The sequence below is a fragment of the Euprymna scolopes genome, chromosome 16 (assembly GCF_053919585.1).
Source record: "Euprymna scolopes isolate OS-2025 chromosome 16, ASM5391958v1, whole genome shotgun sequence".
Lineage (NCBI taxonomy): Eukaryota > Metazoa > Mollusca > Cephalopoda > Sepiida > Sepiolidae > Euprymna > Euprymna scolopes.
This window is the reverse complement of record NC_136497.1, coordinates 56,067,286-56,095,268: the sequence shown is the minus strand read 5'-3', so window position 1 is coordinate 56,095,268 and position 27,983 is coordinate 56,067,286. Positions and strand designations below refer to the sequence as shown.

The window sequence follows — 27,983 nt, the reverse complement described above, 5'->3', positions numbered from 1 at the left end:
GCTTGAATTCTCATTTTCCAAATCAGTCTTACAAACGTTATCTCCCTTTTTAGATAACACCGTCATGGCCGGAGAAGAATTAAATGTTTTAGGAGAAATTTTCTGTTTTCCAGGGGAACTCGTTCACTGGCGTATGTTTTTTTTTTTTCCTACGTGTTATATTTGAAAGTTAAATAATTAAAAAATTGGGAAAAGTATTGCTTTGATTTCAATATAATTAATTAATTGTTTGTTCGTTGTAACGTTGTGTGTGTACATTTTGTTAACAAGTTCAATTCTGTTTTTAAAATTAAATGAACGACTACCAAGTGAAAACATTTTTATTATATTCACTACTGGTTATATAGATCAGCTCCCATATCTCCATATGCTTGGTAAAGTCCGATAACGAATAAAAACAGCCGAAAACATACCACGTTAAGTTAAACGATGGGTATTTTTTACAAGAGTACCCAGCGTAGCATAAACACCATAACATACCCATGTTAAGGACGGCTTTCGGAAATAAACATTCCCAACATACCCATGTTACGAATGGGATGACTTTGAGGTTTCGAAAGCCGTTCTTAACACGGGGAGGTTGGGGTGTTTATACTACGCTGGGTACTCTTGTAAAAAAAAAAATACCAAACGATGTTACAGGGGTGAAAAAAAAGCACTTCTGCATGACAGTGCCATGAGGCGAATGTGTGTATTTTAGTTTCAAGAACGGGCCGTTCTTAGAACGGCTGATAGAGTGTGTCAGTCGAACAGGGGTCGATAAATCGTAGTGCACTTATGATCCGCGCTATATTTTAAATCGTATTTCTAAGCTTAATTAAAGTTTAATGTTTTTTTTTTTTATTCAATTGTAAGGTTAAAACGTAGTCATTTAAAAAGAAAATGCTATTTAAAAAATAAAAGAAAAAGTCGATAAAAGTGACACATAAACAGTAAAACAGTAAAAAAAAAAGTCGATAAAAGTGATTAAAAGTGAGATATTATTAATAAATGTGTAGTAATGTCTTTTATTTCAATATTCATAAACAGTAAAACAAAGTCGATAAAAATTCATGATCGTTTAGTTACTATGGCAACTAAGGGAGAAGTCAGTGTTTTTTTAGGGTGTTCGGCAGGGAACTCTAATCGCGACCAGTACCTAAATTTTTTATAAATAAATAAATAAAAACTTCTATATTAAAATTATATTTGGTAAATATTCAGATTATTATAACAGAACACTGACCACTCTAATTTATTTTTTAATAGGTAATCAAGGTTGCTGACAACCAATCTGATAATCAAACCCGGGGCAAATTTACCGTTTGCATGGTATTAACCCCTGAACACACAAACTACTTTCAGCCATTTTACAGCTTCCGTTTATGCTACGCGCGTGCGGCAGCATAAATGACGGTTGTTGACTGTGCCTTCACGTAGAGAACTGCCTTTTCACATGGCGTACGAATCTTTTGTGGAAGATTTAAACTTATACGAAAAAGAAGAAAAGCATTCCAAGTGGATGGGGGTGTCGGAAAGACTTTTTCTTTGTCTTACGTAGTTTTTAATGTGGTTTACAAAAATATAAGCACCAAACATTTTTATGTTTTTCGTTCTTTTTTTTTTTTTGCGGGAGGGGGGTTCAATTATAGCACTTGTGTGGCTTAACAGGTGCTTCTTCTGCAATTTAATTAACCGTTTTTCCGTAAGTAACGCGCCGACATTTACCGATTAGAATACATTTTAACATTTTTAAATTTTACTGCTTTCTTGTTTACATTGGGGAAAGAGGCGGAGTGGTGTACTGTTGGGGTAAGCGCCTTAACACCACCCTGCCTCTTCCCTCAATGTAAGCAGAAAAAGGTGCTTCTGCAGTTTAATTAACCATTTTTCTGTAAGTAACGCACCGATATTTACCGATTAGAACACCATTTAACATTTTTCGGAGATTTTACTGTTTACATTGGGAAGGAGGCGGGGGGGTAGCGGTGGTGTTGGGGTGTGCGGTATATGTTTATACAATCTTACTGTGAAAAAAAAACAATCTTTGTGTAAAAAAATATTCTTAAACCTCTTTAAAAGTTTCATGCTTTTAAAATTATATTTTGCTACATTTTGCTAAAATTATATTTTGATATATTTTTATACAATCTTATTGTGAAAACAAAAAAAAAAGAAAATAAGGTACTTGTACAGTTTAATCAAGATATTAAAAAAATGAAAATATCGAGAAAAGGTTATATTGTGCGTATCCGTTTTGGACTGAAAATCTCCGAAAAAAAATACACTTAATTTGATCGAGTAGTATTTGTTTTTTTGTTTTTTTTACAGCGGAAAAACACGTTTTTATGGTAGCACGTTAAATGTAGACATCTTTGAATTTTTTAATTTTTGCTTGGATTAGTAGAAACGCCACGGGGAGATAACTCAATTTTAAGCGCCTACACTCCCTCCCCATCTTTAATACTAGCTTTTCTTCCTAAAAATCAGACCTTTTGCTCGGTATCATAACAAATTGTTTTTCGCTGTAAAAAAAATGTTTTTTAACTACTTGATGAAATTAAGTGAAATTTTTTTTCTGGAGAACTTCATTTCATAACAGATACATACAGCTTAAACTTTTTTCAATATTTTCATTTTTTAATGTGTTGTGGAGCTGTTTGTCCAGGGACAATCGACCCAACAACTAACAAGGTAGACATGGGCAAAAAGTAAACAGCAAAAAGGCAAAGAAAAATGATAGACATTGGTTGTTTGGTTAAAGACGAGAGTTCGCCTTTTATTTGTCAAGGAAGCGAAAAATCGTATGATCTGGATGCTGGTTGTCTAGAAGGTTGCACGTCACCAGAAGCTAAGGTCTGAAGGGCTGGAATAGGTACTCCAGACGTAGCGTGGTTTAGGGTTGCTCGCTGGGTCTGGAATGATCGTCTGGATGTCAGGGCGATCCGGAACAGTCGGTGGACACTGAGAATGAGGTGGTCAGTATTAAGGAATGGACGATACTGAGAACGAAGGGTCAGTGTTAAGGAACGGATGGTCGGTAGGGAGCGAGGTGCAGGCAAGGTTGCAGACCGAAGGAGCAAGGCACATGCAAGGTTGCAAGCCGGAGGAGTGAGGTTGCAGGCTGGAGGAGCTAGGTTGCAGGCGAGGTCGCAAGCCGGAGGAACGAGGTTGCAGGCCGGAGGAGCGAGGTGCAGGCAAGGTTGCCGGAAGGCTGCAGAAGGAGCTGGAGGCACCAAGGGCTGGAAGGCTGCAGGAGTGAGCTGGAGGCGCTGGAGCGAGCTGAGGGCACCAAAGACTGGAAAGGCTGCAGGAATGAGCAGGAAGCGCTGGAGACTGGGAGTGAAGTCCGCTGCTGGTAGGTCTCAGGAGGCAAGCAGTAGTGAATCGCATTAGTAGAGAAACTTATTAGCTCCGATAAGGGCTGTTTGAACTGCTGCTGAGACGGCTGGTGTCGCTGGGAATGCTTCGGCTGGTGGGTTCGGTCGGCGGGACTGGTAGCGTCAGTTGTCGAGAGGGAGCCTCCTCCTGCTCCTGGCATAGACTGGCACCTGGCCAAAACTTGCCAGTTGGCCGAGGCTGATTGTATTCATTTGGCCAGCGTGATGTTAGAGGCGTCACTCCCAATAAGACAAACAAATGACTCTAATTAATTCTAGAACGAAATTTATGCAATCAAAAGTAGCTTGGGAGTTTGCTGATTCCATTTAATTCAATTTCCTCTAAAAAGTAAAAAGTCTATTGCCTGAATTATTGGCGTTTTGTTTGATATATTTGAATTCCGACATGCGTAGCGAAGTTGATGATGAAAAGAAAGGGAAGGTGAATGTGTTCACTGAACCCAAATATATTCATACGTTTAGCTTGAGTTAGCCTATCGCGTCCTTTGTTTAAGGGAAGGGAAGGCGAAAAGAACGGCGGGGGGGGGGCGCAGGAAGAAAGAAAAATGGAGGCGGTGATTTGAAACTGCGACAAATGTCTTGATTAGTTTACAAGTACAGAAAATAATTATCTGTTGCTACATTTTACATGATCATACACAAAAAAAAACTAATTGTAAAAACAATCTGTAAATGTTTCATGTTTTTAACATTTATTTTCACTTATAAATCACTCATTTAAAAGAAATAATATTAAAATATTAAAATTATATTTTTTATAAAATAAATGTTTTGCTTTTCCTATATTTTTGTATTATTTATTTCGTTATTATATATTTTTGCGATCTCGGAGACACTCGTGCATATTTGGAGGTTCACAGATTGGCTGGTAGAGAGCATTTCTCATTCAAAGAACAGGGGCCGATAACTCGTCTCAGTCGCCTCATGGCACTTTAATGCCGAAGTGCCTGAAAAAAAATTACTGATTTACTTACCTTGCATTTTTTTAATGTTTGCCCAATTGTTTATGTTAATGAAAGAAAAAAGGTACATTTTTACCTTGCTTCCACCGTAACATTTTCCTTTAAAATTGACGATTTTTTAAGGTTTTCGGGTATGCTGAAAGCGAATATCACATTTAAATTTTCCGCAAATTAAGCAATGTCATTTCTTATGTTATTGCTGATGGCCATCTTGGTATGTGCACGTTTATGCATAGTTTCTCGGGGTTACGTTTACACATACGAGCGGGCTCATGCATACCAAAATAGCCACCAACCATAACATAAAAAATGACATTGTTAAATATTCGGAAAACTACTTCTTTGCAAAAAATTTTAATGCGATATTCGTTTTCAGCATACCCGAAAACCCATCTAAATTATCATTTTAAAGAAAAAAAATTCCCAGAAATTGTTTTTGGTGCTTGTTAAGATAGAGTTGACAGATTTATAATTTTTTTTAAATATGTGGTTTAAAGCAAAAATAACGGTATTTACTTAATTGTCATGTCGAAAATAGTAATATATCCCAAAATTACGAAAATTCATCAAGTAGAAAATTATTTATAGTTAAAAGTAATTTTTACAGAAAACTGGGAGAAATTGCATTTTTCTTAGATGTAAATATTTTGAAAATTGTGAATAAAGGGGACATGCTTATCTCCCTTTTCACCCCTGTAATGACCGACGTAGTGTTTCATACTGCAGTGATAGACATTTTTTTTTACTAAAAACACAATAGCACTTGTTCTACTTGATGGATTTTTGTAATTTTTTGATATATTACTATTTTCAACGCTGTTTGATATGTTGTCACTGATCTGAGGGAGATGACTCTATTTTACCAAGACAAGACAAGTTCGATGAAAGATTTTAGTACGATCCTTTAATTTAAAAAAAAAAAGAACTCTTTTTTTCCTTTAATTATTTGGTTTTTCTTTCATTTTCATTTTTTTAACAATTTTAAACTTCTTTAATTTATTTTTTCACACAAAAATTTGGAACGCTAAAATCTTTAACTAAATAAAAAAGTTTTAAACTGTTAAAAAAAAAACTAAATAATTAAATGAAAAAAGATGAGTAAAAGTTTTTTTTAAATTAAAGAAAGTTTTTTTTTAATTAAAAAATAATACTCAAACTTGTGTGGCATTTCCTGAAGAATCTCGGATTGGATTCAATTTTTTCTTTGTTTTAAATAAAAATTTAAATAATTTTTTTTTTTTACAGGAACTAATAAGAAAAAACAAACATACGAAATATGTGGATGCTCTTTGTATGCTAATGACTTAGTAAAATAGAGTTATCTCTGTCATATCAGCGAGGACGTATCCAACAGCACCCTATTTTCGACGTGACAATTAAGTACTGTTATTTTTGCTTAAAACCACATATTTAAAAAAAATCGATCCATCGACTATATCTTAACAAGAACCAGATTTTTTTTCAACTACTTTATTTAATGTAACAAAGTTTTATGACATTAATTTATATATCTATAAAAGTGAAAATGTCTGTGTGTGTGTCTATGTGCATTTCCCTACCAAATAACTTTGTCAATTTTAAGTCTACAGACTCGAGATTTGACATAAGGAATGTTGAGATTTGGGGAAATCTTTTTAATCAGTTTTTGGTCAGAACTTTGGCTATCAGGGGGTCAAAGTTTAACGATTTGACCGTTGAAAACTCTACCAAACTCCTCTGCCAATTTTGAGTCTAAACACTTGAAATTTTAAATGTAGGTTATTTGAACATGGATCAAACTTTTTAATTTGATTGAGCTCCAAAACATAAATGTTAAGGGGTCAAAATTGGGGTCAAAGTTTAAAAAAATTTGACCTTTGCAGTCTCTACCAAATTGCTCAGCTAATTTCTAAACATTTGAAATTTTATCTAAAGGGTATTCAGTGATAGGACAAGCTTTTTAATCAGTTTCGGTCGAAAATTTGAACTGCCAAGGGGTTAAAGTTCAAAACATTTGACCTTGTGGTGTCTAGCAAACTACTTAGCCAATTTCAGGCCTAAACATTTGAAATTTATACATAATGGCTATTCAGACATGCAGCAAGTATTTTAATCAGTTTTGGAGCAAAAATTTTGCTGCCAAAAGGTCAAAGTTGAAAGAATTGACCTTTGCAGATACTACCAAATTCCTGCACCAATTTGGAGTCTTAAGACTTGAAATTTTTGATGTAGGTAACTTGGACATAGGTAAAACTTTGTATTTTGATTTGAGACCAAAATAATAAATGTTAAGGGGTCAAAATTGGGGTCAGAATTAAAAAAAATTAACCTCTGCACTCTCTACAAAATTACTCAGACAAATTTTGGTCTAAACATTTGAAAGCTTACATAAAGTGTATTCACACGTAGGGAAAGTTATGAACAGTACATAGGGCCCGAGCAAAGCCGGGCTGAACTGCTCGTAGCAAAAAGAGTAAAATGCGACGATATTGCAATTTTTCTTAAACAAACCATTTGAGTAATTGTAAGAAAAATGAGTTTTTAAAACTACTTTGGTAAAATAGAGTTACCTCTTTTAAAACAATGAGTTAAGATTCCAAATTGCCAACAATTTTTGCTGAAAACATAAATAAAACTGCCCTTCATCAAGCCATCACTCTAAGTACAATTGGCAGGAAGAGTGTTGCAGCAGGTCAGAGGGTGGTATGGAGGTGCGCTAATCGACCGTACAACAATAAGGTAAACACAGAAAAAGATAACGGCATTAGCAAAAGAAGAATGGCAAACACTGAAATTCATTTAAAGACGACGGATCATCTTCTATTTACCAAAAGAAATAAATGCAAGTGGCAAATTCCAAAGGCGAATTGTGATAAGTCTAAGACAATTCAATTCGACTAACAAGTTTTATCTATTATCTATTATTTTATCTATTTCTCCATAAGTAAGAGATTACCAATGGCTGGGAAAAATACTTAATCGCTAAAGATCATACAATTTGATTTTCTTAAATAAACAATAGAGGCTTCCTTTCTAGGGCAATTGCTCTTGACATATCAAAGGCCTTTGATAGGGTATGGCATAAAGGTCTACTTCACAAGATCTCCAGCTACGGTATAGCTGGAAATGTCTTCTCATTTCTCTCTAATAGGTTCGTAAGAGTAGTGGTTGATGGGCAGAAATCAGAAGCTCACAGTATTAATGCTGGAATCCCTCAGGGGTCCATCCTGAGCCCAACTCTCTTTCTGATCTACATTAATGATCTCCCAAATCACATCCTAAGATCATTCGTCATAGACATTTATGCTGACAATACTTCCATCTATGGCAACGCATCAAACGCTGTAACTGACCAGGGTTTCTCTGATTCTCTCTCCTCTGATCTTGAGCATGTGGTATCAATGAGGAAAGAAGTGGCTGGTTACTTTTAATGCATCTAAAACCAAGCTTCTATCTTTACATCATCAATGATCTGATCCTCATCTGGCATCAATTGAAATGAATGGCTCTCATGTTGAGGCGCCACGTTTTGACAAGCTTCTGAGCTTGACCTTTACTCCTGATCTGAAATGGAACACATACATCAAATCTGTTGCCAACGTCACTGGAAAAATGGTGGTATCCATCTACTGCTCCATTAAATATTTCACTGCTGATACAATTCTCTATCTATATAAAAACCAGGTACATCCAAGGATGGAGTACTGTTGCCACATCTGGGCAGGAGCTGCTAGAAGCAGCTTATCCTGCCTTGACAGAGTTTAAAATAGACTTTGTAGCCTAGTGAGGAATGTCCTTTTCTCTTCACTGCAACATCTTTCCCACAGAAAAGACATTGTAAGCCTGTCTCTGCTTTATCGTTATTTTCACGGCAAGTGCTCCAATCTATGTTCCCCTCCACCTCAACAAACTTTCATGAAAAACACTCGTCTAGCTGAAACCACTGTCAATAATTTCCCCCACTCTTTATCTGTGCCTAAACCTAAACATAGATTCCATGAACAAAGTTTCTTCCTTAGAACTGCACGCCTGTGAAACTCTCTTCCATTTGCTTGTTTTATAGCTGACTACAACATGGTCGTCTTCAAGTCCAACGTAAACAAGTTCTTGATGAACCGTCCCCTTAAGTAATCCAGTTTACCAAATTTACACTACTAACGATTACTATGATATTATCCCATTGACTACTGTACACTCAGTAACCCTCATCCTCGAGTGGCCCCTGGGCCTTGATAAGTGGTGACTCCTATGTAAAAAAAAAAAAAAAAAATGCTTGTTTACAATTAGACCACACAGCGATAATTTTTAAAATATCTTCCTTTAAGCAAAAATAACATTGCTTACTTAATTATCATCTCAAAAATAGAATGTATACAAAAATGATGAAATTTGAGCAAGTACAGCATCTGCTATTAGTGGAAAAAAAACAAAACAAAAAAAAAACATGAATAGATATTACGGTAAGAATCGATGGCTGAGATTAAGGTCGCAGTTTTCGAAAAACAAGGGAGATAATTCAATTTCTTCTGTTTTCGGTGCTATTCTAACTGATTATAGAGAAAAGGGCAAAATATGCAACTTTCCCTAAAGATTACTTTTGCGTATAAAAAAATATCTACTTGATCAAATTTTGTAATTTGTTGGATATATTTTTATTTTTGAGATAACAATTACATAATGAATATTGTTTTTTGCTTAAAAGAACACATTAAAAAATTACCACTGTAATCTGACGTTAACTTTATTGCAATTTTAAGCTAAAGAAAATGATTGAAGTACAATTAGTTAAGTCCACCTTGTGTTTGTCTTTTTCTTTCTCGCCACTATATGCTTATTTGTAAAATAACATGTCTTTGTCCTATGAAACCATAAAAAAATTTCTTGTTTTTTAATAAGTGTACTTCTAAATATGCACCAATGTTAAATGTTAACATGTTTTTTTTTTTTTTATTATTACGACATAATACAAAATTAATTGTAACTCCTTTTGCATAATAAGTTGTTAATGTAGGGGAGATAACTCCGTTTGATTAAGACATTCATTTTTCTTTCTTTCAGAAGAGAATTTGGGATGTTGAAACCAACATAACCTCGAGAAATTGTATATTTTATTTAAAAAAAAAGGAAAATGTTGGCGCTTCTTCAGAAATAGAACGAAAATTGAAAGCTGCAAAATTCAATTTCCATTATTGTCTACATAATTTTTATGCCAGTTTCAACTAAAACCAATCTTATCTACTTAATTGTCATATCGCAATTAGTAACATAGTACTGCATTATTACATAAAACATGTACTTTCACGATTTCACAGTTCATTCATCTGCCATTATTTTTTTAACAAGACAAACTTCAGTTACCTCCCTTGATTATTCTGTTTATTATTTAAATATAACTTGTGGTTTTCTTTCAACAAATATTGGTCAGCAGACTTAGTCGGATTTGGACATTAGAATTCACCCTGGTCCATTCGTCTGTTCGTTCCAAAAATTCTCAATGACTTCTTATTACATTTTGCTGAAATTTTGCATGAAGTTACAACTAGGTAAGAGGGGAAATGTAACATTCTCGGATTTTCGATAAAACTTTTGGTTGTGTCCCCAGGAGTCAAAATGGCCAAAATAACACTTTTCGGGATATAAAATATTTTCCGACCATTAGATTTTGTTGAAAATTACCCACAAGCAAAACCACATAGATATACATCTGGAAACATAATATTTTATCCTGGGAAAATTTTAGTTTCGTCCCCAGGGAGTCAAAAGGAGTAAAAATAGTGATTTTTAGCTCTAAATGGCCAAAATAGCACATTTTTAGCTCTAAATGGCCAAAATAGCACATTTTTAGCTTTAAATGGCCAAAATAGCACATTTCAGGACATAAAATCTTTTTTTACCATTAGATTTTGCTAAAAATTACCCAAAAGCAAGACCATATGATATACATCTGAAAACGTAATATTTGACTCTGGGAAAATTCTAGTTGCATCCTCAGGGAGTTAAAAAGCAGTCAAATTTGCCAAAAATAGCACTTTTTGGTGCATAGAATGTTTTCCAACTATCAGGTTTTGTTGAAAATTACCCAAAAGAAAGATCACGTAGATATTCATTTGGAAATGTAATATGTGACCCTGGACAAATTCTGATTTCATCCCCAGAGGGTAAAAAGGGGTAAAAAGAATGTGGATTTTTTAAAATCAAAATGAAAAAATCTGATTTATTTGCTTCTGTCTCAGAAATTTTTTTATGTTATTTCCCTTTGATTGTTAAGCTTTTTTTTTATTTTAAAATATTGTTCTTATTTACTTGCCCCAGAACAAAGTTAGATACAAGGTCTGTTATTAATGTGGGGAAAATCTAGCTCCCCAAAATGGGGCACTCTGGATAGAAACAAAAATAAAAATTGCCTCAGTCTAGAAGGATATTATTTTCTATGTTGAATTTGAACAAAAATTGTTTTTTTGGAACTTATGCATTATACAGATGGTGCCATTGTTAGGGGCGATAACTCCAATTTCTTCTTGAAATAGTTACAAAACACTCCCCTCCTATATTAAATAATAGGTTTCTAAATAATAATGTTAAAAAAGAGCATCACGCTTAAACTTTACATTTACCAAAAAAGTCATTGAATTATTCTCTCATCTAAATTTAATAAAAAATAATTTCTTCTTGCTTAAATAACACACACACAAAATAAATAAATAAATAAATAATACCAAAATAAATAAATAAACAACACCAAAATAAATAAATAAATAACACCAAAATAAATAAATAACAGCAAAATACTTGAAAACCAAAAGTTATTGTATAAAAATGTATTAAAATATAATTGTAATAACACGTATTGAAAAAATACATTTTTTGAATTAAACCACCATTACTTGGCCTTTTGGCTAGGAGCAAAGTGTAGTATCTGTTCTGTACTACACATCCTCTTTTCTGTCCTCAGTGGAGGAGAAATCCTTCTAGACAGAGGCAATCTTTATTTTTATTCTTTTCCCCATGTTAAAAATCGACCTCGTGTCTAACTCTGCCCTTGCAGGGAGGCAAGTAGATAGGAACATTGGATTTTTTTCCAAACGCTCGAATAACATAGAAGCACCAATGGCCTGTTTACTGCAAAAAGTGTGGCTTTTTTTTGGAATTTGGCCTTTTTTTCTCAAACATTTGGCCTTGAAAAATAATCATAGTCTGGCCCATGTCATATATAAGTGCCAAACCCACTATAACTTACTCAACTCCAGACTTGTATTAAAACCATGTGTAACTCTTCTTGAATTAGTTAATCAAAGTGTGATAATAATTTTATTAGAATTTTGTTATGTGGCCTGTTTATGTGGATGTAATTGTAAACTATTGTCTTTTGTTTGTTTGTTTGTTTGTAACTCCTATTTCCACTAATTGTAAACATTGGTATTAGCAATGAAAAGGAAGATTGGAAAAAGAAAGGAAAGCAAAACGAGAAGAGAAGGAAAGGCAGTGGCTTAGCATGCTAGTCACTCATTTCGCTTGTTCATGCTTGCCACAGTTCTCTGATTTTTCTAGAATATTTCTCTCTTATTGGATGTGCATTGTGGAGATCTATGAAGAAAAACTATAATGCTGACTCATCGGTTGTTACATACAAAGTATTCAAAAGTGTTTTTACACATCGGCTACATGCACCCTTCCAGTCAGAAAAAGAAAAATAGTCAAAAATTAATCTGGCCAATGAGAAGCGTGTGCACCTAGAATAGAAGATGAGAAGCCGGCGTGTTGTGTGATCCGGTGGGGAGAGATAAATAGCTGAGGTTTTGTGAACCGAAAGAAAGCAGAAAGAAAAGGAACCAAAAGAAAACAAGAGACAGACACAGCATCAAGTGAGAAGAAAAAAACCCTTTCGAAGTTAAAGCCAACAACACTTCTCTGCTAAAAGCTACTGCAAGACCACCGAAAACTGAAGAGAACATACCCCACCCCCGAAAAAAGAATAAGTATTCTTATAAACATTCGTCTTTCAATTCCTTCGTTTCTCTTTCCTTCCAAGTATAAAACCGAATCTTTTCACATTCAAATTTAAATTAAAAATGTTATTCTCCATAAAAGCTATCCTAAATGTTAAATGTTCCTTGTTGGTCTTGTTTTTTTTTTTATGGAGCTGTTATTGCATGTTTCAGCACATAATCAAACCCATAGATGAAGCTTCTTAGGTAGAAGAACATACTTTGTCCGTGGCTCCGAAAAATAAACGTGTTCTTATAAAGATGCTTATTTTTATGTAGTTGGATTGTTTGTTTGTTTTTTGTTTGTTTGTTTTTTGTTTTTGTTTTTATTTTTATTTTTTTCTTATTAAGTTGCTTATTTTTATGTAGTTGGTTTGTTTGTTTTGTTTTTGTTTTTTTATTATTTTTATTTTTTTCTTATTAAGTTGCTATTTTTATGGAGTTGGATTGTTTGTTTGTTTTTTGTTTGTTTTTGTTTTTTGTTTTTGTGTAATAAATGTAAACACATGTAAAGACATTTTATAAAAAAATGCAATTTTTTATAAAATTCAGAATTACATTTTCGTCTTTGCTGTTTTAAGAAAAGAGAGAGAGAGAGAGAGGAAAGAAAGTATAATAAGCTTGCAGTTGTTCATTGTGTCTCTTTGCAAGCCATCGAGTTGAATGTGTTGTGTCAACTGTGTGCTTGTGGGTTGTAGTGTTGCCTGCATGTCTTTGTGACGAACGAATCTGTAGTGGGTTGTGTCTCTCTTTTTTTGTAGGTAGAAACTCTTGTCGCACTAGAAAAAACGACATGACTCCATTTCTGTTTGATGAAATCCCACAGCCAAAATATCGCTCTAGTGCACTTTTCTCCAACCTATCCTCAGTTAATATGCACCTTTCTGAATCCAACATCCAAACTTCTCAGATTAATATGTTCAAGCAACATGAAATGGGATAAGTACATAGTTGTTGCCAAGTCTGCTGCAAAGAAGGTACATTTTCATGGGCTAGAAAACTTCTGACATCTGCCAGTATTCTATATTTGTTAAAAGCCATTATTCACCTGTGCATCGAGTATCATTACCACATCTTGGCTGGCGCACCAACCACTGACCTCTACCCTTTAGACAGGGCATGGAAAAGAATTTCTAACCTAATAGACCTCATGTTGTCATCCAAGTTTCAACCTCTGTCACATCACCACAATGTTGCATTCCTGTGCTTGTTTTACAAATACTTCCATGGAATGTGCTCTTTTTGTGAATAAAAAACTTTTTTTTGAAGTAGTAAAACGTTTTGTAAATAAAAACCCCTTTTAAAAAAAAAAAAATCTGCGACAGCAAAAGCTAAATTGAGGTGCTTCAAGTACAATTGATCCTGTAGCTGCACTGACAGCTATTTCTGATAATAGACTGATTTAATATACTAGAAGACTAAGTTTGACATAAAATCACATAGTAACATTTTTAGTGATTTGTCACTAGAAATCTAATTCAATAATTTCGGCAAAAATAAACCATGCATACTTCAGTTGCCATGTAAAGAAAAATGTGGCAGAAATTTACACAGAAGAGAATACAGTAGTCCAATTGAATTTCACTTGGATTTGCAGAATCCTTAGTGTATTTAATACCTCTTGGAGGTTCATTCCAAGATCCAGGGATCCTGATTGAGAAAGTAGCTTTCCTCTGGTTCAATCAAAATTGGTAGTGAAACAGTTACCAATGATGCTTCTGTAGAACTCTTTCTGATACAGGAGTGAATAATAAGTCCCGAGAGAGATCATAATGGTTATAAAAGAGATTGTAGAGCAAAATGAAATACTGCATAAACATTGGCACTCAAGGGAGAAAAGGTTACGTTTCTTGTGTTGGTTTTTGTAGGGCAGATTCCATAGCTCCTATACCATTCAAGCAGCTAGTCGTTGAACTCTTGCCTGGCATATTCTAATAGTGTTCTGACTAAAGAGACATTGTGGGAGAAATATTTCAGGAGTGAGTTTGCATAAGGAGTGTTAGATGAGAAATAGGATGCTCCTTGACTTGTTTTGCAACCTGAATACAATCTTTAGGTGGCTTTAAGGATGTCAGTCAAAAGATAGATCTTCTATCTTTTCTGCCTCCCTTTTTTTTTTTGTTTTTGATAGGGAGTCACTACTTATCAAAGCCTGAAAGCCACTCAAGGAGAAGGATCAATGAGTGTAAAGTGACTAGTAGGACAACACAATGATGATCGGTAATGAAGAAAATTGGTGAAAATTTGATTATTTAAGAGGATGGCTCATTAAGAATTTGTTTACATTAGACTTAAAAACGGCTGTTATAGTCAGTCAAGAAGTTACTCCATGAGAAAGAAACTTTGCTCATGGAATTTTTGTTTAGATTTAGGCAGAAAGAGAGAGAGAGAGAGAAAAAGAGAGAGAGAGAGAGGGGGGGGAAATTGCTGACAGTGGTTGTAGTTAGATGAGTGTTTGTTGTGAATGAGCTGTTTCACTGCTGAAAGTAAGAACCAAGTCAGAAGAGAACCCATTGCGTTTATCTACACTGCGGTATAAGTCTCATTCAATGAAATTAATTTATCTCCAATACAAAAGAAAAACAACTAAAAACAAAATAACAATAAAAAGTGTAGTTTCTGTTTACTTATTCTTACTAAATGAATTCGAACATTCTTTAACTAATTAAGTTCCGATTATCTAAGCGTGCCGAAAGTTGATTTGGAACAAGAAGTGTAAAAGGTGCTAGTGCACTTATTGATTAGCACCATTTTTTAAATAGTATTTTCAAGTTTAATTAAAGTTTTACAATACCCGTTTTTATTAAATTGTAAGGTTAAAATAAAGAATAGGTACAAAATATCCTCCCCCTCCCCATGTTAAGAATGGCTTTCTAAATAATAACATTATTATTTCAGCATGGATCAATAAGTGCACTAGTACTGTCTAAAATCCAGCTACCCTGCTGTTCAGTAGGTTTTTATGACAAATTGTTTTTGTTTTCTCTCCCTGTTTTCCCTTTTTTCTTGTTCCCCCATTAAAAGAAGAAAATCCTGTTATTATGATCCAAACCTAAACATTTTTGCAGATTTTATTTTTTTTTTTATTTAAAAATTTGAAAAATTTCTTACTTTTTTTTTTTTCTTTCCATCAGGATCCAAGGATTTAATCCATGTCGACGTGAATATATCTGAACCGTGTGCTCAAATGGGTTCCCATGATGTGCTACTTAGCTTTGTTCTTCCATCAGGTTATCCATCAAGTGGAATTCCAGAAATAAATTTAACATCTCTTTCTTTACCTGCGGCAATTATTAATCAAGTCAAAGAGAAAATGCTAGTACGTGCGACCACATTCACTGGTATGTAGAAAAAGCCAACTTTTTTTATTAAAATTAGGCTTTTGTCAAGCAGTGTAGCATAGCTGGCGTGTTCTTCCTTCTCTACAGTGCATCCTTCTCAATCCCCATAATGTGTTCCTTTCACTGGCAGAATTTCTGCAGTTACAGTCGTCAGGTTTCCATCTTCTTACCTCTCTGGTTAGTTTACTATTCACATAACTCCAAACACATGGTCGTTAATCAAAAAGCCTCCATCTTTCTTTTCCAGTCAATAATCCACAACAACAAACAAGGGAGATCACTCAAAGAACTTAATAAAGAACAGAACCCTTTTTTTTTTTTAATCTTAATACAATAGGAGACAACTTAACATCTGTATCATTGCCTTTTTCTCAATAACAGCTTTCATAAACGTTATTGACAAATGCAATTGCATTTTAAAAATTTCTTTTTTTTTATTTCCTCATAGCATACATTTATATGCATATAACAGCTAACCCCTTCCTCATGGTTTAGACTACAGCAGCTGGAAGGTGACGGTGGCTAAAAGCTTAACGATATGGACTGACAATCTGGGTGTGCCAAGTTCGAATCTGCTTCGTTCCACAGAAACACGTTCATTTAGGGATGTTGTCAAACTTCATGTGGTTCTTCTCATAAGTACCGGAGGAAACTAATGCCAGCAGTAATCATTTGATTCATTCAAAATTAATAAATGAATGATGCTCCTCCTCCTCCTCAACAACAACAACAATAGCAGCAGTAGCAATCTAAATTCACACACATCTCTCTTTTTCTCTTTCTCGTCAGCTGGTTTAATCGAAAGAGAAAGCTCTTTCTTGCTCATTCGCAACAAAAAACTGGCGGCTTCCTCTCTCTGTGATGTCACTGCCAGGACGCATATCCTTACTTAAATTCTAATTAGAAAATTCCAGTCTACCTCATTTTTAACTTTACGTGGGCATTTATTAGTCTTTTTTACTTGTTCAACACAACTGTTTTATTAGTGAAATGTAATTATAAAAAAAATGAGAAGAAGACACAAATAAACATTGCATGAAATTGAACAAAGTAGTGGATGTTGTACATGGATGTAAGATAAGAAATAATTCAAGTTTTTTTTTTTATAAGGGAGTCACCACTAATCAAGGCCCAAAGGCCATTTGAGGATAAGGATTAATGAGTGTAAAGTGGTATCTGAGAAAACAGCGTAATGATTGTTGGTAGTGGAAATTGGGTACAATTTGATTATTTAAGGGTGCGGAACATTAAAAATTTATTTACATTGGACTTGAAGATGACCATTTTGTAGTCAGCTGGGAAACAGGCCAGTGGAGCAGAGTTCCACAGGCAGGCAGTTCTGGGAAAGAATCTTTGTTTATGGAATTTGCGTTTAGATTTAGGCACAGATAGAGAGTAGGGGAAATTGTTAATCGTGATTGTTGTGAAAGTTTAGCATGGGGGTGGGGACCATAGATTGAAGCTCAGATGGACATTTGCCATGAAAATAACGGTAGACCAAAGACATGTTCGCAACATCTCTTCTGCGGGAAAGAGGTTGTAAGATTTTTCTACATAAATTTTAATTGTATTTTCTTTTTTCATCTCTTGTATGTATTCTATTAAATGAAATAATAACGTTATAGTTGTGATACCTTTACACACTCACATCTAAATATTATTACAGTATGAGATTTATGTCTTGGTGGTGCTGTTTCAGAAAATTCTTTAAAACAATTCCAGTGTGTTCCTGCATTCTATCAATGACATCATTGTTGTGCTACTGTAATTCTATGTGACATCCATCCAAACGACGCTGTTGTTTTGCTGAAAGAGTCCAACTTTCAGAATCATAGAGTAAGATTGGCTCAATAAGTACGCGGAAGACTTGGATTTTGAATTTGCGACCAAGATTGGATTTCCAGATCTTATCCATTTTGTTACAAGCCATGTCCTTTCTAATGTTAAAGTCTTTCTCAAAGTTCCTGATGTGTAAATCTAGATACTTGTAGTCTTCAACACATTTGAGGATGTTATTTGTGAGGGTTTTAATTTCGTGATTGTTGCGAATGTTAACTGACATGCACTCAGTATCGGTAGCATTCGGATGAAGCCCTGTACAGTTTAGTAATGGGGTTGTCAGACAACATCGCAATGTCATCAGGAAAATCAGCATCAGTGATGTAAAATGCAGGATTACGTGAGCTTCTTTAGCTTGAGAAGAGTACTCAATCTGTCATAGTGAAATTCTAGAAATGGTATATGGAGACTTACTAAGAGTATCAACCTCAGTTTGCAATAGACATGTTCAGTTTGCTGGGCATTGTGCACGTGCCACAGATGAACTTGTTTCATCATTTGTACTGTGGAGGCACCCATCATCTCACAATCAATTATGTAAGTTAACTTTTCCAGATTTTTTTTTTTTTTTTTTTTTTTTTTTTACATAGGCATCACCACATTATCAAGGCCAACTGATTGAATCCAAAATTCGACAATTCTTATAATAATTTTGAAACGTTTTCATTGGTTGTTTAGCACAGCCGGTGGTTATAAAAATGATTTGCGAATCCATTCATCTGATACCCCCATTAGGAGTCAAAAACATTTTACAGTGGTGCTTTTTCAAGAAATTGTTAAAAATAAAAAAATGTGTGATTTTAGGTTCTAAACTTTAAAATTTTAACTTTTCAAAATCTTTTGTTTTGCTTACTAATTTATTAAAATCTTTAAATGAAAAAAAAAAAAAACTTTACCTGTAAACTTATTTTCAAATCCATATAGGTGAATCTATGTTAATGGAGCTTATAGAATTGGCGAAAGAAAGTATCACCTCCCTCCATGATCCAACAGAACTTTGTCTGCCTTTGAAAAAAACAAATGTGGACCAGAAGAAGCTCTTGAAAAATGAAGAGGTCCGACTAAAAACTTATCCAAATTATAGCAGAGAAGAAAAAGAAACAAACTGCAGCCGAGCACAACCAAATTGGATCACTTTTGTCCAGTTGGATCACATGCGTTCCAAATCAAAGTACACTAAAATAATAAAAAATTGGTCAAAAACTTACAATTTATCTGGACGTCTGATATTTTGCCAGAAGTTGATTTTCATTTTGCTGATTGGGGATCGAGAAAATCTGAAGGTAATTATGAATTTACAAAATTTCTTGTGAAGCTTGATAAGAGAGGTTGGTGTTAGAGTAGTGATTATGAAAAAAACATTGAATAATTTTCTTTTAAATTCTCAAAATATGATCCATTGCATACTAAGTTTTCAAATCATGTAAATTTTTTTAATTACCTGTTCAATTTTTAGCAGAGTGATTCAGATTTCTATTGTAAGTTTTAGTTCCCCGACTTGATTTTCGACTGTTCTTTAGGTAAAAAAAATCCTATTTGCATACTTTATTGTTTGCAAATATTTTTTTTTTAATTAAAAAAAAAAAACAGTCGGAGTACAGAAACTAAAACTTACAATGGAAAACTGAACATCTGCAAACATTTGACAGAAAAAAACAAAAAAAACAAGGATTATAAATATACAAAAAAAAACTGATTTCCCTCCGAGCGTACAAGTTTTTTAAATTTATTTTTTTTAATAATCTGAGTATTTGGTGTTAATTTGATGTACAAATCTGAAGATTTCTTTAAAAAAATCAAATGAAGTTCTTGGAACAAGTTGTCAGTTTATATAGAAAGAAAGCCAATACCCAAAAGAATAACAAAGTCGATCCATACAAAATTAAATTAAATTTTATTGATTATAAACAACAAATTTAGAGAAATAGCAGAATATACAGTCATCAGTAAGAAACAGTCTTGTGCTGAAGAAGATGTGTCTTTAATATGAAGAAAATAATTTTTATATTGAAAACAGACCGTGTGTACACTTTTATTCCAGCATCAGAACAGATACTACACTTGGATTTTAACCCGAAGGCTAGATACCTGATTTCTTATTCAATGACTGTATTTCTTTTTTTATGAAAATTGCTCCAGACAAGGCATGAAGTCACTTTATGTAAGGGGCTAAAAAAAAAAAAGAAGGATACTTTTTCAAGATTGAAAAACTAGTCAATGATAAGTGTTAGATAGGCCCAGAAAAAAAGCAATTCTTCCCCTTTTGTCAGAAAAATTGCTCATGGATTGTAAGAATTAAAAGACAAAATAAGGAAATGAGAATTATGAGGCTGAAATATAGTCACTGTATATTCAACTATTTCTCGAAATCCATTATCTGCCATCAATAAATTTAATTTAGATAATTATAAAACTCTGTGGACCGTCCGGGTATCTATGCTTGCTTGAATCTTGTATTATAATAAAGTCATATTCTTGTCTGTATGTTTTTTTTTTTTTTTTTTTTTTTTTTACACAGTGATCACCACTTATCAAGGCCCGGAAGCCACTCAGGGATAAGGGTTATTGCAAGTACATTAAGTTAGTGAGGAGATTTGCTGAAGTGTTTACTTAAGGGGGCGGTTCATTAGAAATTTGTTAACATTGGACTTGAAGACATCCAAATTGTAGTCCGGAGGGAAGCAGGCAGACGGAACAGAGTTCCACAGGCGTGCAGTTCTAAGAAAGAAGCTTTGTTCATGGAATCCGCGTTTTGATTTAGGCACAGATATAGAGTGGGGGAAATTTTTCACAGTGGATTCAGCTAGACGGGTGTTTTTCGTGAAAGATTGGCGAGGGGGAACCAGAGATTGGAGTTCAGACGAGCATCTGCCATGGAAATAACGATAAAACAAGGACAGGCTCGCAACGTCTCTTCTGTGGGAGAGAGGTTGCAGGGTAGAGAAAAGGGCATCCCTCACTAAGCCACGAAGTCTATTTTGTACTCTGTCAAGGCAGGATAGGCTGTTTTTAGCAGGTCCTGCCCAGATATGGCAACAGTATTCCATCCGTATGTTTGTTTGTTCACAATTTAATATGTACAAAAGCTACACTGTTTCACAAAATAATTTTTATATTGAAAACAGACCATATGTACACTTTTATTCGAGCATGATTTCTATGTATACTATTTATTCAAAGGAAATCTGCATTCAGGAAGTAACGTCATTTGCATATTACGTTAAAGAAAATGTATTTTAGTAATTAGTTTGATTGTATTAATTGATTGTTGTAATAGTCATTTTAATTGTTCTATTTAGAAGTATTATTTAAAGTTAATTTATTTAATTAATTTTCATTTGCTTTATAGTTAATTTTATTTATTTTCATTTATTAATAGCTGACAACAGTTGCATTTAAAACCGGAAATAAACTTATTTATTAAAGCTATAGGAGTTATTTCCCATTTAAGTAATGAAAGTTACTTTGCGTTTGATTTTCATGAATCAAGATGGAAGTCAAGCGTATGTGTTCCAACATTTCAAAATACAACCGCTGAGATACAACGCGTGGCTCTTTACAAACAGACTTTTGTGCAAGCTTTTCTAGTCTCACACAAAACACGCGTTCACATTTCAAACCACGTTTCTTGTCATACACATACGCGCACACAAACATACGTGTGCACGTACACACACGTACATATATTCACGTTCACGTACATAAACTCACTTTCACGTACATACACACACACGCTAACGTACACACATGTACGCGCACATATGCGCACACGTACGCACACATGGGCAATGTCACTTCCCTTTAAAGGAAATCCACACATGCGCAAAAGACCACCGGAAACAACTACAAAAGCAAGAGACCTGAGCTGTTTCCTTTTTTTCGATTCGGCTCCCAACCTAAGCAGTCGACGGACCAACCGCTCCCTTCCGGGGCGCGCGCCTGCGCGCGTCACGTCCCCTGCTACTATGTGTGGGGTAAGAGCCAACAGACAGTACATACACCTTACACACTTTCTCTCTCCATGGCCTGGATTGACTTTCTCTCTCTCTCTTTCTCTCTCTCTCTCTACAACAATAGACTTTCCCTCTCACCAGCCAACAGTGAGAGACGCATGCCAAACTGGATTGACTTTCTCACTCTCTCTCTCTAAACAATAGACTTTAGCTAACAGCGAGAGACGTACACCAAACTAAACACGTGATGTATCCTTTCATTTAATTTGTTTCTTCACAAAATAAATTCTAGTTCGTTTATTTCAATAAACGCGTTGTTCGCTCCTTTCTCAATTCAATTCATTTTTCCTATTTTGTACGACTGGGGAATATATATAATATATCCACCAGTCCGCTACACTTTTCTTTCTCCAACTTTACAACTTGTCAAGAAAGAAGAAAAGAAAAAAAAAAGAAAGAAAACAACATACCGAGGATGGAGTTTGGCTCCAAAATATATTTATGTTATAAATTTCAAACAAGTAAAATATTTGTTTATTTTCTTGATATTACGTTGTGATTTGGCTTTCGAGCACACTTGATGCGTATTTTATTTTATTCAAGATGGATGTGTTTTATACTTCCCTAAATCCAACGTGTGGTCATTTTTCGTAAAAAGTTAGGATATTTGATGCATCTTAAATAGTACATAACAAACTCCCTCGCTCGACCATATGTTTTGACTAGGCAAGGCTGGATATATGCAGCTAGTTTATTTTATATGGATTGACTTTGTCAGTTTTTCTAAAATTACCTTCCCCTCTATACTCTAAAAAGGACACTCTAGTTTAGACAAAAATGTAAATTGCTTCAGACTAAGATGACTATTCTCATTCACTGACTGGATAGAGAATGGATACTACATTTTGATCCTAATCTTAAGTAATTTTGTCACATAACTTTATTAGAAGTAAAATAAAGTAAAACAGCATTTTGATATCTGATGCGATGTAGACCGCAATATATTATTGCAAAAACTCTAATAAAAAATTAATGTCATCAGTGACTTTGAATTCGGCTATTTCCCCAAATCTGTTGGCAATAAAATTTATATATTAATATGATAGTGTGTGTTATTTTGTCTGTCACACTTACATCTGTTTTCTTCCGAGTGACTGTCGTTTAATTGTTATTACCTTCCATTTCTTGTAATAAATAATTTTTACCAAGAATTCTTCATAAGTTTTGGTTTCGGTTTTGATTATAGGTAATGGCACTCAAGTTATCTATTTTTTTATAAATAATTTTACCAAAAATTCTACATAAGTTTTGGTTTCGGTTTTGATTATAGCTGAAGGAACTCAAATCATATGTATAAATTTTTTATTTTTGAAATCACAACTTTATAATATATGGAAATCGATAGAAAATTGACTCTATAATAATATATACAAAATTTGCATAAATTAAAATATCATATTTAAGTGTATTTTACAACCAGGCTATGCCAGGTATCCCTTATAGCTTAGATAAATGCTAAGAGCTACAATAATATTAGGGCATCTCCATTTACGCTGAACATCCACAGAATACCAACATCAATATATTACATATGAAAGAGTTCACTGTGGATTTTCAACAGGTCCTGCTAGTTTAATTTATTTTTGTATGGATGAACTCTGTTATTTTTTCCAATATTGCTTTTCCCTTTTAAAAACTGTGGTGTCCCTGACATGAACCAAATTATTGAAATTATAATGGAGTCGCTAACTGGGTACCCTATGATTCAATTAAAAACAACCTATCACAGGCTAACTTTTTAGAATCTTCACTAAACCCCACGTAAGTGTTTTTTTTTTTCCCAAAGATTCTTCCTCTTTTGTCTGTCGTGATCCTTAGAGAAACATGTTCGTCTTTTGCTGTCTTTGTCATCTAGACACTGGGACACATGCGAGGATTAAAATCAGCAACTGAAACACAGAAGACGAGGCTCTATTTCTTCAACCCAGGTGAAATAACATAGGAAATATAAAACTGTTAAAAAGACGCATCTTTAAAATAAGTTCCTTCAAACACCAGTTGTTTGCGAGAAACTTTCCTTTCTTTTCCTGCAAATAGAATTCTTTTATAATGCTCTCACCTGTTTTTGTGTTCTTTTCTTCTTGTTAGTGTCACCATATCTTTGTTACCAAATATAATTGGGAAAATCCCAATAAAACATACAACTACCTACTGAATATCCATTTTTATTTTCTAATCTAAAAAAAGAAAATGTGATTAATTCATAGTAATAGTTCTGCCTTTTCTTTTCTTGATTTAAATTTTTCTTCTAGAATTATTTAGTGCAGCATAAGACCGCTTGCGTTGATGTGGATTCTCGGGGTCACAGTTGCAAAGAAAGAATGATGACTGTCTTAACAGAAGAGCCGTACACAGAAACAAACCAAGAGAAAAATATTGGGTAAAGAATGTTTTCTTTTGTTAATCATTTTCTAAGAAATATTTTAAACTAGCAGTTCAGCCCGGCTTTTCTCTGGCCCTATGTACTGTTCATAACTTTATGTGCATATGTATATATATATTAAAAAGTTTGACTCATGTCCAGATAACCTACATCTAAAATTTCAAGTGTTTAGACCCAAAATTGGCGTAGGAGTTTGGTAGAATCTGCAAAGGTCATCTCTTTCAACTTTGACCTCTTAGCAGTCAAATTTTCACCCCAAAACTGATTAAAAAGCTTGCTGCATGTCTGAATACCCTTTTATGTAAAATTTCAAATGTTTAGACCCAAAATTGGCTGAATAGTTTGCTAGAGACCGCAAAGGACAAATCTTTTGAACTTTGACCTCTTGACAGCCAAATTTTCGGCCAAAAACTGACTAAAAAGCTTGCCCTAACAACAACTAATAAAGATGAGAATAATAGTCCGAAATAAAAATAAAAATAAATTAATATATAATGCTCATCTTAAAAATGAATTCCAATTAAGGAATAATATATATATATACCAATCGGTACGGACCCAACTATAGAAGATCAGATAAATAAATGTGGATTTATAAGATCAAAGAATCCAACCTTGATCGCCCTTCGGGGCCCGTGGCGCAGTTGATAGAGACGTTGAATCTCTACAGTTCCAGATGAACATTGTCTGAAGATAGCAGTTTCAATCCCACCCAAAGCGTGCCAGAGGTAATTGGCCAAAATGTGGTGAGACGACAACAACTACAGATGGCAGTGATGGCTGAGAATGCAGTTATGAGATTCGAAGTTCCTATCTGTCGCGGTTACCACCTGACGAAGGCCAGAAGAATAGTTGGCCGAAACGTTGTGAATAAACAAAACCAATAAAAGATCAAAAACAACAACTAATAAAGATGAGAATAATAGTCCGAAATAAAAATAAATTAACTCTTAACTGTTTAAAAACAACCCACTATGAAATGAACAATGACCACGTAACTTTGTAACTGCCAAAAATGGTATATATATATATATATATATATATATATATATATATATGTATACCAATCGGTACGGACCCGACTATGAGAATACAGTTATGAGATTCGAAGTTCCTATCCGTCGCTGTTACCACCTGACGAAGGCCAGAGGAATAGTTGGCCGAAACATTGATAATAATAAAAGATCAAAAACAACAACTAATAAAGATGAGAATAATAGTCCGAAATAAAAATAAAAATAAATTAATATATAATGCTCATCTCAAAAATGAATTCCAATTAAGGAATAATATATATATATCCAAAGATGATCTTCTATGGGGAACTGGAAAATGGAACCCGCAAGGTAGGAGGTCAGAAGCTTTGCTACAAAGATGTAACAAAGCGGTACCTGAAGGCAATGAACATCAACGTCGAGAGTTGGGAGGAACAAGCCAAAGAAAGGAGTGGTTGGCAGAACAGTTTCCACAAAGGAAAGAAAGAAATAGAAAGAAAGATTGGAGAAGCCTTAAAGCTGAGACACTATAGATGACACAACCCTGGCACCCACATATGCAGTGCCTGTGACCGGATGTTTCACACAGAAAGAGGACTATGCCAACACCGAAGGATAAAGCACTGAGGTCCCAACTAGTCATCGTCAAGACTGACGGACTGTGTGATGATGATGATGATGATGATGATACAGCATGTAAAATTCTCTCTTGTTTTATTTTACTTCAGTTGAAATTCTCAGAAATCAAGAGGTCCCTTTCTTAGGGCTAATACTTGATCTCTATATAAGATACATAGACATTCAAATATTCCATTATAGTTCTCCTTAACCTCTCAAAGACTGAGTTATTAAAGAACTTGAAAACAATTTTCTGCTTCCCAAATTGTTATAGTATATTTTTCTTGTGGTTTCTTATTCTTATTGGATTCTAGGATAAGAATTCATCTAATCTGGTGGAGTATCTAGCTTCATGCTGTTGCTTGAGGTAACATTACTTGGAGAAGGTACACTATCTATAATATAAATCTCACCCGTCTGTTTAAATGTATGTATGTATGTATGTATGTATGTATGTCCACTTAAAACTTTTGACGGATTTTCACGAGATTGGTATCGTTTTGAAGCACGACCCTTCGGACGACAAATATCGAAAAATTAACTAAAACATTAATTCCTTTACCCTCAACTGGGCACTTTTTTACAAAGAGGGGATCACATTTTTTGATGACATTTTTGAAAGTCATCTCCTCTTTTCGATTGACTAGCCTTAATTTAAACCTTCATTACTTCTGGTTTGGTGATGGACTTAACAGCAAAGATGTCACTTTTTTTTTTTTTTTCACATTCTTTTTCTCCTTCGCAGTACGGGTTCAAGCCCGTCTTCCTACTACCACTTTTTTTTTTTTTCTCAATACACACCTCCAAACACGCGGGCAACGCCGGGCACCCAGGCTAGTTTCTCATAAAAGCCAGTGTATGTTGGTCATTTGTGCTGCAAATACCATGTTATTTTGAATATTTAGTCATGGTTTACTTTCAGGGAAAGTATCCTTATGCCAGGTTGTCCTGACAAATCTCTGTACAAGGAGACCTTAGATACTCTAGGATAGTGTTTAGTAGGAATTCAAGTATGTTGAAAAGGAATTGAAACAATTTTTTTTATTCTAAGGATTAAATTTGATAATAACTAAACCATCATATTTGTTTTGTCTTTTTTTAAGGTTCTCTGATTTTCAGATTGTGGAATGTTCCAGTATGGCCGAATTAGAAAATATCTTTAAATCTGCACATCTTCTTCAGTTATACAAAACACATGTAATGAGATAAAAATAGTGGGTTAAATTTCACTGAACTGTAATAAAACTGTAATTAAACTGTAATAAAACTGTAATAAAACTACCAGAAAACTGTAATAAAACTGCAATAAAATTAACTACAATTTTTTTTCACTGCTTTGACTTCTTTCAATTCAAAATAAGTGAGTTTTGTGTCACAATTTCCCCACATTTGTTAGTATGCAATGACAAGCTGGTAAGGAGTCTGCTTGCTCCATAGCAAGATGAGCCCCTATAACAGATAGAAATATAATAAATAAACACAAATAACTGTTTTTGTAATGAAAAGAAATAAGGAGAAAAAAAAAAAGAATAGGATACAAATAATGTATGTGTGACCCCATTTGACAACATCATCAACCCTAATGTTGCTTCTATGGTTTTCTTCTTCTTCATCTTGTCTTCTCGTTCTGGCTGTGTCATTGTCTCCCACACATTAATGATTACCGAAGGGATGAAAAATAAAAGAAATGCATCTAAAATGAAGCTTCTATCTTTCCATCATTAATGCACTTATCCCCATCTGGCATCAATTGAAATGAATGGCTCTCGTCTTGGGGAGGTTCCATGTTTTGACAAGCCTCTAGGTCTGACCTTTACTCCTGATCTGAGATGGAACACGTACATCAAATGCATTGCCAAGGCTGCTGGAAAAATGGTGAGATCGTTCTACTGTTCCAGCAGATATCTCACTGGTGATGCAATTCTCTACCTGTATAAGAGCCAAGTTTGCCCAAAGATGGAGTACTGTTGCTACATCTGGGCAGAAACTGCTAGAAGCAGCTTTTCCTGCTTTGACAGAGTTCAAAATAGACTTCATAGCCTTCTCTGCGACTGCTTTCCCACAGGAGAGACGCTACAAGCCTGTCTCTGCTTTAGTGTTATTTTCATATCAAGTGCTTGCCTGAGTTCCAATCTATGGTCCCCCCTGGCTTGACTTTCACGAAAAACACTCATCTAGCTGAAACTACTATTAATAATTTCTCCCACTCTTTATCTGTGCATAAACTTAAATGTAAATTCTATGAAAAAAACATCTTTCTTAGAACTGCACGTTTGTGGAACTCTGTTCCATTTTCTTGCTTTCTAACTGACTACAATATGGTTGTCTTCAAGTCCAATGTAAACAAGTTCTTGATGAGCCATCCCCTTAAGTATTCCAAGTGACTTATGTAAAAAAAAAAAGAAAGCACAAACTCAAACATTTTCTGTAAATATTAATTGTACTCTGGGTGCATGTGTGAAACCATCGTGGGAAACAACCCTCTAAT

At 34.3% G+C, this 27,983-nt stretch overlaps 1 protein-coding gene across 2 annotated transcripts; it reads left to right on the top strand.

Moving 5' to 3' along the window:
• Nucleotides 1-26,821, top strand: LOC145295973 (RWD domain-containing protein 3-like). 2 transcript variants are annotated; one of them, XM_080141906.1, is made up of 6 exons: nt 44-131; nt 15,205-15,258; nt 15,441-15,647; nt 18,411-18,769; nt 23,752-23,879; nt 26,599-26,821. In XM_080141906.1, exons 3-6 carry the CDS (start codon nt 15,494-15,496, stop codon nt 26,702-26,704), a joined length of 747 nt encoding a protein of 248 aa, XP_079998032.1. In that variant the 5' UTR covers nt 44-131; nt 15,205-15,258; nt 15,441-15,493; the 3' UTR covers nt 26,705-26,821. The 2 variants fall into 2 exon arrangements, with proteins under 2 accessions (XP_079998031.1, XP_079998032.1); XM_080141905.1 differs by lacking the exon at nt 15,205-15,258 and having other exon boundaries at nt 1-131.
• The last annotated feature ends 1,162 nt before the right edge of the window (nt 26,822-27,983 follow it).